Raw genomic sequence first — 16,186 nt, 5'->3', positions numbered from 1 at the left:
AACAGCCATTTATACAATTTTATCTTGAAAGGATTAAAGTAAAGTATATATCTGCAAATTCTAGTATTAGTCACACATATACACATCATTTATAATATTTATTTCAAGAGGATTGTAAAATTTTCTAATTGTGCTTAAGTTTCTCTAGAAGGTTTATATCATGTCCTACTTTCTGTTTTACTAGCACGGACAGCATTTAATATGCCAGTTGTGTTGTGTAAGGATAACTGGCTAGCAAAAAAATGACACTATTCTTTTAATTTCCTAGTATTCCTCAATGGACAATGGTCATACTGGATCATCATTAGTGGTTTTAGTCAATTGTATCAACACTAAAGCCTTGTCAAATATTCAATTTTATTAATTTCATGAGAAAAGGAAGGTGAATTGTCATTTGTGTAAAAAGAAACAACACAATTGGAACTAAATAGTGCAAAAATGTGTGTATGAGAGCAAACCCAACCATAACATCCACCCTTATCATCTCCCAGTTTTCTTTTGTTTGTTGTTATTGTCTCCTTCTCCTCTTCCTCCTCCTCCTCTGTCAGTTACTATAGTAACTGATTTCCTTTACTGTTCTACTTCACTCCTTACTCCTTGTTGATAGTTTCGCTACTTTCACTCATTTTCTTTCCTTTCTCTCTTTCTCTCACCTAGCAGTCTAATTTTTTCCTTTTTATCTTCTCTTCTTTACCATTTCATTTATCAAATAATTTTTACCTTCTTCCTACTCCAACTCTCTATCTCACACACACACATATGCACACACACACACACACATGCACGCTCACACGTGCACACACACATACACACACTTTTCATTTATTTTATGTCTACCTCACTAATATTATCAATACCTCTTCCATATTTCTATGTTCCTTTTTCTTTCTTTCTCTTTCTAGAAATCTTATAAGCAAGCTAATTAAATAAGTAGATGTGTTAGCTACAGAAATTGACATACTAGCTGACTTTTATCAGAACAAGAAGAAAAATATTCTGGATGTGAGTTCAAACTACGGACATGACAAAATACAGCTTTATCGAGTAGCAATCAAGAAACCTGTCTTCTCATGGATCTCTGTGGCTTCTGCCTCTGATTTTCTAAACTAATTGGCTACAAATGATGTTTCCATCAAATACACCATCATCATCGTTTAACGTCCACTTTCCATGCTAGCATGGGTTGGACGATTTTGACTGAGGGCTGGTGAACCAGGCTCCAATCTTGATTTGGCAGAGCTTCTACAGCTGGATGCCCTTCCTGACGTCAACCACTCTAAGAGTGTAGTGGGTGCTTTTTACGTGCCACTGGCACGGGAGCCAGTCAGGCAGTACTGGAAATGACCTTGCTCGAATCCTTTTACACATGCCCCCAGCACAGATGCCAGTAAGGCGACTTTGGTAACGATCACGCTCGAATTGTGCCCTTTTACGTGCCACTGGCACGGAAGTCAGTTGATTGCTCTGGCAACAATCACACTTGGATGGTGCTCTTGGCACCATGGAAAAGAAAAGTTGTAACCAAATATCAATAACTCATTTAACCATTACTAAAGAATTATCTACTTGTTACCAATTTCATACTGCTCAACCAGGGATTGGAAGCCTCCATCTTCTTGCAAGAGGAATAACCAAATTCACCTGTCTGGATCATCTTGATAAATGGCCTTGGAAACCATTTGGTGCATTTGTGTTTAACATGCAAAGTTGCTTCCTGTTGAGGGCATTACAGAATCCAAGAACTGCTAGATTTTAACAATATAAAAGCACTCTTTCTCCCTGCAGTGAGTCCTACAAATAAGATGGAATCAATCCAATGGAATTGAATTCCAAATTTGTGAACAAGATTAAAATGCATGCTATGGCAAATTTTCTTTAATGCACAAAGTCTGAGTTTTGAAATTCAATAGAATTCATCAAATATATCTGCAAATGTTGTCAAAGGAACTGACACTGTAGTGTTTATTCTGATGCAGCAATATAGTTATGATGTTACCCAAATATGCAGCAGTACAGCTTTCTGGCACTTTTTGCCTTTCCCAATCATAAAGATATCCAAGAATTCAACAAGTCGCTGTTTACTAGGAAAATAGCCCACGTATTTATGCAAGTAAATGCTGTACAGAAGCAAAAAGTCTACAATGCTTACAGCTTTTTTTTAAGCTCTTCTAGTATGATCTCTTTGTAAAAGCATAGCTCTATGATCAGATTTTGTCTGACGTACATGGAACAATCAACAATGGAGACAAAGAATGTAAGATGACCCCGCTGAAGGCCAGCTTGGAATAAGTTTGTAGTGTGAGTGATATCCTCACTGTTTGAGAGATATATTAGAAATGATCTCGTGGTAGATAACAACCATCTTTGGCTATTTTGACCCTGTTGTGTCCACTGCTCCGATTGGTTAGCATTTGGTGCAGTTTGTCTTTTGACTTATTTCATGCCAGTGTGTAAGCCAACCAATCACGGCCTTCGGATAAGGTCTCGTGACACTGTTTTTCTTATGCTTCATCTGAGCCACCTTAACTCTTTAAAAAGGCGAGATCGACAGATTATTATTGGTCTTTGGCTCTATACCTTCTAAGGTTTAGTCACTGACCACAGAGCACTCAACCATGTTCCAGCAACACCAGTCTTAGGTACCAGTCCTTTTCAGGACTAACCTCTGACCACAGAGTTACTCAGCCATGTTCCACTTCTAGCGACAGACGACCAGCCAGCCATGCTCCTGCTCCAGCCATGACAATGCTAATATACACCAGCAATGTAGGATGTCTCCACCACTGTCGCCATTATCACCGTCAACTTCAAATACGTACACAGCACTTGCTCAGGTTTAAACTCCAATGCTGTTGTGAATATTCACCAAGGTTAACAGCACAGTTAACCTGAGAGATTCTTGTATCAAGAGACCCGGCACGGCATTGAAGCCTCAACCGCTACACGACACGTGTTCAACCGGCATTCTGCCTTGTGACCCCAACATCCTGTTACAGAACTATTACTATTGTGTACCTCACTTACGAACAAGTAAACTAATTCCATCTTAACTCAATATGCTGAGAGACTCATCCTATGCTCTGTATTCTGTTTTATACCTTGTTTGTACTTCTGTTGCACACATGAACACACAGATAGAAACACTTGTCGCATGCACAGAGACACTCCACTTTGCTAGCACTCACACACACTCTCATTGTACACATTTGTAAATAAAATCTTTCTCTCTCAAGCAGTAGAACGGTTGTTGTCCTCATTTATTCTTTTGGCACATATTCTTTATATCATGTATTTGGCTTCATATTTTGTTAGGGCAACCGTGCGGCGTTTAAAGGAGACGTTTCCGTCACCAACTCCTTATGCACAGTCGTATTCCCTACAAGTTTTAACAGTGTTATTGGAAGAGAGTCTACTGTATATGTCAATCAACATAAATAAGCTCTCTTTGATTTTTTTCTCCATTAAATGGAAAATTCCAGTCCATTTCAATGTCAAAATTTGCACCACTACACACTATGTATTTGAATTGTTGAAGAATGATGTGCAGTAGGACACAACATTGTCAGAAGCTTCTGTATATCCAACAAAGAGTCTGTGAAGCATCCAATGTGTGTCAGTACTGGCTCAAGTGTCACAATTCTATTTTTGAAGATTTCAAGCATCAAGCTCAACAGATGTATCTTTGCATTGATATAGAATATATAGATAAAATCAACAATGCAGCCCTCATCAACAAGCTTAAGGATGTAAAATGATTTTCATGAAAACAACCTCCTTAATCTAACTACATTACTAAAGTCAATAATCTAGCAACAGCAATTTAAAAGAGACATCATACAGCAAATGTTATTAACATTGACATATTACTACCATATGAGAAAGATGATAAATGCAAATTCTGTGTAAATCAGAAGGCAGTCTGCTTTTGTATTTTTGCAAGTACCTAGAATTTGCTTCCTTGATGTTCAGGGTGGAACATGACAGACATTCCTGATCAGTTTCACCAAAGTCCATCAACATAACAGAATAGCTATTGCAGTTGTTACTTCAGTTGTTACCATCACATTCTTTCCTAGGAGTTGTACACTACATTCTGCTTTCAAGCTCCCTTTGCACTTTGGTAAAAATGACACACCTGCTTGCAACATAGCCAAGAATTTGGAAGCCAAACAAGTTCTTAAGCGCTTACAAATGATTGAATGGTATGAATACACAATGGCACACGAGGAAGCTCTGGGGGCCCTAGGCTGTAATCTGGAGGACTTGCATGACAATAGATTTTAAATGGCAGAGTAGTGAGTATGTTTTCAGATTCTACCAGATATCCCAGAAAATAAAAATTTATGAAATTCATGCTTTTAAAATTGTGACCAAAGTTAAAATCTTCAAATTGTCTACAAGCATAAAAGTCAATCATTTTGGAGATCAGCTGTCTGGTGAACTTTGCTAAAAGTTTATTACTGGTTGACTAGAGAGATTACCCTCTAACAGTAATGGTGCCATAAATCCAGCTTCTATGCATGCAATAGTTAAGAAAATAGGTGAGCCTCCGTGCTGGTGGCACGTAAAAAGCACCATCTGATCATTGCCGTTTGCCAGCCTCGTCTGGCACCTGTGATGGTGGCACGTAAAAAGCACCCACTACACTCATGGAGTGGTTGGCGTTAGGAAGGGCATCCAGCCGTAAAAACATTGACCCAGTTGAACCGTCCAACCCATGCTATCGATGATGATGATGATGTTGTATGGGGATAATGCTTGGATCAGCAGCATCAGTTCACAGCTGCTGCAGCTACTTTCATGTCATAATCAATCAACAAATCAGAAGACACTGTTGTAGATCATAGAGAAATAATTTACTATCCTGCAGGATTTCAATATTAATTGGAACATCCTGGTAAACTACAACACAAACTCCAGTATGAAAACTATCCCCAATAAGTATCACCTGAGCACTGTATACAATAATTTCATTATTATTATTATTATTATTATTATTATTAGTAGTAGTAGTAGTAGTAGTAGTAGTAGTAGTAGTAGTAGTATTTTCCGTGCCGGTGGCACGTTAAAAACAACAACCAACCGTGGCGGCTGCCAGGCTCCCCTGGCACCTGTGCCGGTGGCACGTAAAAAGCACCCACTACACTCACGGAGTGGTTGGCGTTAGGAAGGGCATCCAGCTGTAGAAACATTGCCAGATCAGACTGGGCCTGGTGCAGCCTTCTGGCTTCCCAGACCCCAGTTGAACCATCCAACCCATGCTAGCATGGAAAGCAGACTCTAAACGATGATGATGATGATGATGATGTTGTATGGGGATAATGCTTGGATCAGCAGCATCAGTTCACAGCTGCTGCAGCTACTTTCATGTCATAATCAATCAACAAATCAGAAGACACTGTTGTAGATCATAGAGAAATAATTTACTATCCTGCAGGATTTCAAAATTAATTGAAACATCCTGGTAAACTACAACACAAACTCCAGTATGAAAACTATCCCCAATAAGTATCACCTGAGCACTGTATACAATAATTTCATTATTATTATTATTATTATTATTATTATTATTAGTAGTAGTAGTAGTAGTAGTAGTAGTATTTTCCGTGCCGGTGGCACGTTAAAAACAACAACCAACCGTGGCGGCTGCCAGGCTCCCCTGGCACCTGTGCCGGTGGCACGTAAAAAGCACCCACTACACAAGGTAAATTGTTAACTTCATGCTATATGCCATTGAGACCACAAATTTCACTGGATGGATCAAAAGAGAAGATGCAATCATACACTCATACCAGCAGATGTATGCTTTAGATGAAGGAGCTGTCAGTTTTCAAAACACTTAGGCTTTGCCATGTGAAATGCATAACAAAGCAAGTCTTGTACGAATGGAATCTACTCATACTAACCATAAAATAGAAGTATTATCCAAAGTCAATGTGTTTATAAAAATGTATTAAAATATATTAATCTTAACCGCCAATGAAGGATATTAGAATTAGCTACAAAAGAAATTTTAATCATTTGTAAATTGTTATTGTTCGATTTGATGCACTTTACTCATCACTCCATAATATAGCTCAAGGGAGCTAACTCTACTTCGACTGACTTTCAATTTTTAAAAATCGTTAATTATAAAATAATGTATCCATTTCTGAGACCCAAGAAATAGATTGAATCCACTTTTTGCAAGTCAAGTGGAGATATTATATTTATTATTATATCAATAATAAGACGGTGGAATATCAGAATCGTTAGAGTGTCATAAAATCCTGATTTACCAAAATGGGATTTTACCAGTTTGATTTGATTGACCAAATTTCTGGCTTGGTTCCTATCTTAGAAACAGTTATAAGAGCGGTAGATTTGCAGAACTGTGAGCACTGTAAAAAATTCCCAGTAGTATTTTTCCTGGTTCTTTACATCCAGAGTTCAAATTTCGCCAAGATCAAGTTTGCGTTTCTCACCTCCGGGTCCATAGACTACTGTTGAAGTAATCGATTGTTCTTCTCCCCTCGAAAATTTCTCGCTTTATGTTTAAAAAAAAAAAAATTAATATTTGAGGTGCATTAGCAGACTCGTTACGCTCTGAGTTCAAATACTGAGAACGCAACAACTCGAGGTCAAGATCAAACTTTGCTTTCCATCCCTCCGGGGTGGCTAAAATAAAGGAAGTCCAATATTGTGTCAATGTATCTAACGGTTAGTCACTAACATAGGCGCAGGAGTGGCTGTGTGGTAAGTAGCTTGCTAACCAACCACATGGTTCCAGGTTCAATCCCACTGTTTGGCATCTTGGGCAAGTGTCTTCTGCTATAGTCCCGGGCCGACCTATGCCTTGTGAGTGGATTTGGTAGACGGAAACTGAAAGAAGCCTGTCGTATATATGTATATATATACATGTATGTGTGTTTCTGTTTGTCCCCCTAGCATTGTTTGACAACCGATGCTGGTGTGTTTACGTCCCCGTCACTTAGCGGTTCGGCAAAAGAGACCGATAGAATAAGTACTGGGCTTACAAAGAATAAGTCCCGGGGTCGATTCGCTCGACTAAAGGTAGTGCTCCAGCATGGCCACAGTCAAATGACTGAAACATGTAAAAGAGAGTAACCCAACTATCCTCAAATCCCAGGCTTTGTGCCTATACATGAGGCAGTTGGCAAACTCATTAAAGTGTCCGGAAAAAATGTTTTGCCACATTTGTCCGAGCTCAAATACTGCTGAGGCCAACATTTGTGTCTCAGTCCTGCTTTCTTTGGGTTTTCCTCTTCTTGTTTCCTTTCACTGAGATATCTTGCCACATCTTCAGCCACTTGCTATCCTCCATATACATCACACATCCATACCAATGTAGCTTCCCCTCTTGCACATTACAGCTGATTCCTCTTAACGCCCAATTTATCTCTCATCTATCTGTATCACATCAGTGATGCATACTAAAATTATATGTGCAGCGGAGTATGTTTGCTTTATTACCTCCAACCTTCACACATCTGCATTCAGTGCCCATATCTCACTACTATGCAACATTTCACTTCCTACACAAGCAAAATATAATCTACCCTTTGCTTGAAGAGATAATCCTCTTGTTTCCTGAACTTTTTCTATCGTCCTTATTCTGGCCAGTATGCTTTCAGAGTATCCTCCTTTATTGCTGATTAGGTTGCTCAAATAACAGAAGCTATCAGCTACTACTACTACAGAGAATTACAAGCATTGGAAAGCAGTTTAGTAGCACTGACTGCTAATTATTTCTATACATGCATCACATACAAAGCCTTCATATATTGGGTTGAGTCATAAATGATTTCTGATTTTGTTAAATACCTTTACTCATGAAAAAATTTTACAAAGAATTATTTTCAAATATCAGTATATTGCCATTATTTTGAACGACCTCTTGCTATTTATCAGATAGCTTTTTGATTCCTCTCATGTAAAATTAAGCTGGCCTCAACATGAAAAAGCTATCCACACACGTCTTCACCTGATTTTCTTGAGGAAAAATGTTTCTCCATCAGAAGATAGAAATCAGTTGGTGCAAGGTCCAGTGAAAATGGTGGATGGAGTAGAACACACCAGCCTAAAACCAATATTTTATCCTGTGTGATCCTTGCTGAATGTGGTCTTGTGTTATCATGGAGAAATACAATGTTTCTACTATTAACGAGTACAGGGTATTTTCTTAAAAGATTTTCATGCACATTTTGCAGCTGTTGGGAGCATATGCCAGCTTTAGTGTTTGAATGCAGTTTAAAAACTCAAAATGGTGATTCCACCGTACACACAGCATAACCTTCCTTCCATAGAGCTCAGCCTTTGAGATAAGTTGTAGAGATTTATTCTTATCAGTCCACTGCCTTTTGCATTGAACATTGTCATAAAAGACCCATTTTCCATCACCTGTAATGGTATTATTGAGAAATGGGTCATTTTTATACTTTGAAAGAAGACTTGTCCCCATGGACATGTGATCTTCCCTATTCTTCTCACTAAGAATATGGGGAACTTGCTGGACAGTAATGACACCTTGGCCATAAACACAGCATATTTTCTTAGCTATTTCTGTGGAATTTTTTCCATTCTTAAACACTCACAGCATCACATGTTGAATATGCACTTTCAGTTCATATTAAACAATGATGTGCACAATTTCCCTGCTTACATACGAATAACAGATGAGGGTCTTTTAAAAATGGTAGTTTCCATTGCAATTTTAAACATCTGAAGTTTGAAATGTGTCATTGCAATTTGCTTCCAAAGGAAGGAAATTATTTATGACTCAACCCAATACCATCAGTCTGTTCAGGATCCCAATACACCTTTTGTGCACATCGTGGACACCATATGGAGTTCCTACCTACTCATTTTATATATATCAAGCACTGACATTTAGCTAAGCATGTATACTGACATTGCAGATCCAGCAGAGCATGCTTGTTGCATTTCTTTTTGGCCATTGAAAGTCCTTCATATTCAGAACCCAGGTCTCCCTACTGTATAGCATTGCTTTTCATACACAAGTATCATACATGTGCTTTCACTCGGAGATAGAAACCTTTTATTACCAACAAAGGTAACAGATCTCCATCCTGTTCTTACTCTGACTACTATATTTTGAGAACATCCTCCTCCAATGCTGATTAGGTTACCCAGATAACAGAAGCTATCAACTACTTATAAGGTTTTCCCCATGTGCGCTAAGAATTTACTATTCCAGCATATCTTCCCCATACAAAGTCTACTTACTCTATTAACACGCCTTTGATTCCACTGTACCTCTTGTGTATCCAAAGTTTGAATTGAGTACACTATATAGAAGTTCTATCCTCAGCTTCTCCTGGGAAAAGTGGGGTCCTATCTGCTTTCTTACTTATTAAAGACCTTAGGCCTTGCTAAATTAAGTTTGATACCTTCTGAATCCAGGTTTTGCTTCTATGCCTGGAATTTCTTTTGTACTATACATTCAACTATAAAAATGAAGTCATCAGCATATCAGAGTTTCAATGGATGCTGAGTTTTAAAACTCATCTGTTATAGCCAGATGAACTATGAGGAATAGAATGGGGACTAAGCTCTGAGATTTCATGGAACCTTTTCACATGGCTTTTATGGCTCTCAAAAACCATTCATCTCCTCCTAAGTACTTAAGTGACCACCAGATTACCAAGTGAGGAATTTTGTTGAAGACTTTCTTCAGGTTGACAAATGCCAGGCATTTCTCCAACAGTTGTCTCACAAGAAAGATGCAATGAATAGTACTTCTTTGTACAAAACCAAAAATTCATTTCATCTAGGATAACTTTCTTCCTATATGAACTATATTTCTTTCCATCACTTTTACAACCTGGTCAGTAATGTGTTACCCCTGTAATTACCTCTCTCTAAGGTGTCGCCTTTGGCTTTGTAACACTTGACAATAATGGACTTATTCCAATCATCAGGTATGACCCCCTTCATGTACATACACACACATACAGATGATGAATGAAAAAGAGGTGTTAGCAAAGATCAAAGCACATAGATCAGTTACGATGAGCAAATTTGAAATATTGAGAGTAACCAATAGTGGGAAAATGAATTAAAATGTACATAAAGTGATAAAGGAGAAATGGATTATGCAATTAAGGAATGAATTGAATGATATGAAATAAAAATTAGAATAAGCCTTGTTGGTACTGTGCTACTGTTTGAGAAAAATTGTAAAGAGAATAGATAGGGATGTGGATCATATTGACTAAATCTAGTGGGTTTGATTGAAAATACAGTTTAAAGTATCTGACTGATCTTGAATGTCTAAGAAAGTTTACAGATACTGCTGCTGAATTATAATTGAAGAAGGAGATGTTGAGATAGAGTATTTCTAGATATTCAGAACTGCAAAATTGACAGCTTGTTGGAAATGGTGCCCCAGCATGTCCACAGCCTTAAAGCTAAAACAATTTAAAGATTAAAAGATTTATAGAAAAACATTATTTTTCACTTGATTTTAAAATATGTGTCATTAAGTTAAAGGCTCTAAATGAACTCAAACAAATTGGAATAAAAACATTTAATTTGGTGGCGAAAGCTATAAGGATATTGGTAAAATTGCCTTTTGAAAGAACTTGATGTTACTTTAATGTATGATTTAAAAGTTTGATAGTTTTAACAATAGAATCAGGAGTCTTGTATAGGCGCAGGAGTGGCTGTGTTGTAAGCAGCTTGCTTACCAACCACATGGTTTGGGTTCAGTCCCACTGCGTGGCACTTTGGGCAAGTGTCTTCTACTATAGCCTCAGGCCGACCAAAGCCTTGTGAGTGGATTTGGTAGACGGAAACTGAAAGAAGCCTGTCGTATATATGTATATATATATGTGTGTGTTTGTGTATCTGTGTTTGTCCTCCCAACATCGCTTGACAACCGATGTTGGTGTGTTCATGTCCCTGTAACTTAGCGGTTCGGCAAAAGAAACCGATAGAATAAGTACTAGGCTTACAAAGAATAAGTCTTGGGGCTGATTTGCTCGACTAAAGGCGGTGCTCCAGCATGGCCACAGTCAAATGACTGAAACAAGTAAAAGAGTAAAGAGAGAGAGAGTCTTCCAGAAGTACAATGACAGTTGAGTGGGCAATCATTCAAGTGAATACAACTACATAGTTGGAAAGAATAAGTTGAGTTCCATATGTTTCACATTGGAGAAAACTTGTGTAGGTTAAAGTTTTTTGAAGAAACTTTTACAGAAATTTATTTTGAAATGTTAGTGGTTCCTGTGATATGGACATATTTTGTAAGAGCTCCACAAAGATATCAGCTACAGGTGTAGAAACTCGTTGGTTATATGGAGAATTGAAGTTGGTGATGCATGTTGTATTTTGTGGGTTAATGAGATGTTTTTAACAGATTTTTGGTGAATCTGTTTTGTGTTTGTGCACCTTATTTATAATATAATGTGCACCTTATTATAATAGTTGTGCTTGTGCACCTTATTATATACAAGGTGAAGCATCTCTGAAAGCAGATTCATTGGAAAAGAGGATAAACAAGTGTAAAGAAATATCTGTGTATGATTCAAAATATTGCATGGGTAGTTACAAAATTTATGTATGTAATGGAGAGATTCAATGGATTTTTACACAGAAAAAACTGGAGGTTATTAAGTTCAAGAGTGATGTCTAAGTTGATTTTATAAAATTGTATTAACAATATCAAATTTCATAATTCTTCCTTAACCCAATCTTCCCAATCATATAACTGTATTCACACGAATGATTGCCTGCTCAATTGTAAATGTACTTCTAAAAGGTCATAGGTGGGGTGGGTGGGCGCACTGTGCTACTGAAAAAAATAACAGTTTCACAAATTCATTTAGAATCTTGAATCTAACAACTCTGAAATCAAAATGGAAAATATATTTTATCAAACCTTCTCAGTAACAAGTTGTGTCTACTTCGTATTACTGTATCACAAGAAATACCATTCTCCAAGCAATCCCTCTTCAACTGTAAATCAAAGACAGTGTTTCTTTGCTTACATAAAAACCTGACATCAAATTAATTCAATCAATGATTAAATTTAATCAAAGATAGTAATTTTCCTTTCTCTGTTCATTAGAATTTTTCTCAAGTTAAAATTTTATACCAACAAAACTTTATTCTATTTTTTATCCTATATATTTTACCCCCAGTTCACTCCTATAATCAGATCTAAACTCTTACCAGTTTACATAACCTTTTTACTATTAATTTTTAATCATTTTTACTTTCAATATTTCAAATTTGCCTATCATTACTCTCTTACCAGCTTTCTTCTTACTATGCACCCTCTCTTTTCCCCTTTCCCCCAATTTTCTCTGCATCATACTCAAATTCCTTCCTTTATTCCTTTATCCAGCTCCATATATAAAAAAATTCAAACTTCATTACAATTTGATAATTCAAATGATGAAACTCAAGTAACTGTGCTACTTAATATCTTCAGCCTCATAAAATACAAGTTGACATACACATGTGTGTGTGTGTGTGTGTGAATTTTAACTTTACATTATTTTCATTTAATTTTTACTCATTTTTACATACATCCCACAAAGCTTTATGGTAAAGAGACAAATTTTGAAACATACATATGATAACCTTAACATCAAAGAACTGAAAAATATAACTTGGATCACTGGGAGTTTACTTACTCTTCCACAGTGATAAACAATAATATTATGACACTACTGCACAATCTTTATAAGAACTGGCCATATACTTTAAACATGTAACTGATATAGGTCACTTTATGTCACTGGCTAGAACTTGTGCATAAACCAAACAAAGAATATATTCAAAACATAATTTTTTTCTCACTTTTCACACAGCCAGTTTTTATAGAGTATAAGTACAGTAAGTTTGACTTCAGTATATTACTGCTATTTTATTGACCCCAAAGTCAGAGTTAACTCAGAAAGTAAAGAATAAAATGAAATACATAGGTTTCGTTTGATTTGACTGTTTGTGCCAAGTCACAAGCTAAAATTCAAGGTGCAATAATGCTAAAGATTATATTTCTTCAGACATCATGTACAGTGCTTATACAGTTTGCAGGAACCCATCCTTTTTCACCAGTGTGAAGTGAAACATACCACCATTCATTGTTTGAATTATCTATTACATTCACATACATTCCTTCCTCCACTGACAGCTCTTCGTCACTGAAAGCACTGAAATCTTCCATGACTATATACAGGCAGTCATTGAAGATTCTGTTGTTACCATCCTTTTTGCTGCTGTCATTCTCGCTGCATTGAGTTGAAGTGTTATTATTACAATTATTGTTGTTGCTGGAATCTAATGTTGTGTTTTTGGCTGGACTTCCTGGTGTTAGTTTGGGAAGGGGTTTCTTAGGAGGATTTAACTTCCGGCTAGTCACTGGTTTCACTTCTTCAATGTAATTTGAAGGTGCCCAGCCTTTTTCTGTGCCAACCCTCACTAGCCACCAACCTGACTCATCTTTCTCCAACACTTCAATGGAATCATCACGGACAAAGCTAATCTCTTCAGCATTTTCTGCCTGGTAGCTATGAGAAGCCTGGTACTTTATTTCAGCACTATCTGCAATTTTCCAATTAGGTTTATTTGTTGGAGTGGATGGTGGCTGAAGAGTCGACTTATGACCAACTTGTGCTGGTTTTGATACAGGTGCTGTTTTCTGGGCTTGAAACTGGGGATATTTTGAAGCAATTGTTTGGGGATTACTCTGAGTAACATTCTGATTTAACTTTGGCTTTGTGAATGACACTTTAGGTTTAAGACCCACATTAGCAGGGACACTCTCTTGAGAACTCTTAACCGTGGGTTTCAGAGCAGCTTTGCTGAATACTGGTGGTTTCTGAGGTATGGCAGGACTTAGCTTTGAGCTAGAAAAACCTGTTTTATTTTTGTTGTCTTGTAAATTAGGGTCATCCAATTTAAATTTTTCCTGTTGCCGTTTCAACAAATTCAGACCTCGGTTATTTCCTGTGGTTATGTTTGCATCCTTGTTTTCACTCTGGTTCTGAAATTTAGCAATCCTATCTGAAAGTTTAGATCCACTATAACGTGCAGTATCTTTCTCTTTTGACTCAGTTTCTCTCCCTTTTGATTCAGTAATGTCATGTTGAAAATTATTTGAGCTGTTTTGTTTCTGTTTTAGTGCACTAGCCAATGATAATGAAGATGGTTGTGGTGGTGACATTGGCGTAGGTTTCTCTTTTGGAACGAGTGATTTCTTAAGACTTGACTGCCTTACATTATATTTTGGAGGTTGACTGCTGGCAGGTGCTGTAGAGTCTGGTTTAGACACCTGTTGTTGGGGTTTCAATTTGGTCAATTTAGACTGAAGCTCATCAGTAAAGTTTGATTCACTTGCTGCATTTGGCATCACTTTTACAGTTTCAACACCAGAAGGAGGAACATTATTGTGTAGCAGTGGTTTTGGAAGATTAACCGATTTCTTTCCAGGCTCATTTGTTACTTTTGTAGGAATCTTTTTCTTAGGAGCCATAGCATCTGGATATTTAGGAGGAGGTGGTGGTATAGATTTTGGTCGCATTGCACTATTATTTTTACCAGCTGCATTCATGTTAGCACTGTTGCGGTTAAGTTTTGATTGAAGCTTATCAGTGAAATTCTTATCTGATTCATGTTCCTTCACAGAATTTGTTACATTCTCTGAGTCAGACTCAGGAGATTCCTGGACAGTCTTCGTGTATTCTAGATCACTTTCCACTTTTGCACTGTTCCTCCTCTCTGTAGTGACATTATCTGGATTTTCATAGATCTGAAGAAGAGAAAATAGTGAAAATCTGAATAATTATAAACATTTCACATCTTTTTATCTCTAAGTTCAATTAATTTTAACAAGTTTTCTTGGGTTAGCATTGGTTTAAAGTATTTTATAAGACAGTAGTAGTTTGCTAAAATAGATTTTATTCAGTTGCTGCTAATTATGTCATTAGATGTTTCTTTCTAACTTTCTAATACTGGTTTCAAATTTTGGCACAAGGCCAGCAGTTTGGGGAGAGGGGCTATGTTAATTAAATTGACCCAGTGCTCAACAGGTACTTATTTTAGTGACCCCTAAAGGACAAAAGGCAAAGTTGACCTTGGAATTTTAACTCAAAACATAAAGACAGATGAAATGCCACTAAACATTTCACTTATTTCTTTACTACCCACAAGGGGCTAAACACAGAGAGGACAAACAAGGACAGACAAACGGATAAAGTCGATTATATCAACCGCAGTGCATAACTGGTACTTATTTAATCGACCCCGAAAGGATGAAAGGCAAAGTCAACCTTGGCGGAATTTGAACTCAGAACGTAAAGACAGACGAAATACCGCTAAGCATTTCACCTGGAGTGCTAACTGTGTCAATGAAAAGAGGAGATCAATAAAATTTAGTACAATTTTGAAATAGTACTGGAGTTCATATGATCAACTACCTTAGCCAAGTCCAAGACTGCGTACACTAAAAATAGCTATAAGTTACTAATCTTGCAGTGGACAGAACATGAGTGTTTTTTTTCTGATGGAAGTCTAACAGAACTGGTAACTTGTATAATACAGTCCCACTTTTTCAGAATATGGAGAGATAAAGTCTCCCTTAGACTTTAAATTATAATGCTGGACTGGAAAGGGTATCTACAAGTTAATCAGGTATAGGTGGAATTTTTCAATTCTTCAAAATGTACACAGGTATACATTTGCAACCACAGAAAGCTTGAAAATAATACTCCTTTTTTATGTATACAATGGGTTGTGTATACATTCTTTGTCTTTTGATTTTATCTATATTACAAATAGTAAATCTTTGTAAGGGGCTGATTTTATTTGACTCTAAGAACACTGCTAAAAGTTTTTCAACTTGCATCATGGAAGATGCATGGTAATTTTCAAAGAATTTCTTTTACATAAAAAAAAAGGCTTCTTCTATGCTACAACACATGTGTATGTTATATAAATATGTGTATATATTTACCTATGTATGTGCATATATATATTTATGGGTATATAGTTCTCTGCCCTCATGAGCACAAATTGGCAACCAAACTGGATACTGATGAACTTCATCATAAATAATAAATATTAGAGCTTCCAAAATCAGAATATCTCCTCATCACCATCCAAGGATTTAGTGCAAGGTTTGCTGCACCCCACTTTATTACATACAAACCTGCACATA

The 16,186-nt window shown here is 36.9% G+C and overlaps 1 protein-coding gene and 1 long non-coding RNA gene across 3 annotated transcripts in view; one reads left to right on the top strand and one right to left on the bottom strand.

The window, feature by feature from the left end:
* Window positions 1–11,297: 11,297 nt before the first annotated feature.
* Window positions 11,298–11,530, top strand: LOC118765982. The gene is made up of 2 exons (XR_005001893.1): window positions 11,298–11,429; window positions 11,478–11,530. It is a non-coding gene; the product is annotated as an uncharacterized LOC118765982 (long non-coding RNA).
* Window positions 11,531–11,874: 344 nt separating this feature from the next.
* The window catches only part of LOC115218914 (SH3 and PX domain-containing protein 2A), an 83,916-nt gene continuing 79,604 nt past the window's right edge, over window positions 11,875–16,186 (bottom strand). For both annotated transcript variants that reach the window (XM_029788914.2, XM_036508927.1), the window contains one exon: window positions 11,875–14,779. In XM_029788914.2, coding sequence (XP_029644774.1) covers window positions 13,031–14,779 — 1,749 coding nt within the window. In that variant the 3' untranslated portion in view covers window positions 11,875–13,030. The remainder of the gene's footprint in view (window positions 14,780–16,186) is intronic.

This window comes from Octopus sinensis, linkage group LG14 (genome assembly GCF_006345805.1).
Source record: "Octopus sinensis linkage group LG14, ASM634580v1, whole genome shotgun sequence".
NCBI classification, from domain to species: domain Eukaryota; kingdom Metazoa; phylum Mollusca; class Cephalopoda; order Octopoda; family Octopodidae; genus Octopus; species Octopus sinensis.
Note: the sequence above shows the minus strand (reverse complement) of the source record. Positions and strands in the feature narration are given on the sequence as shown.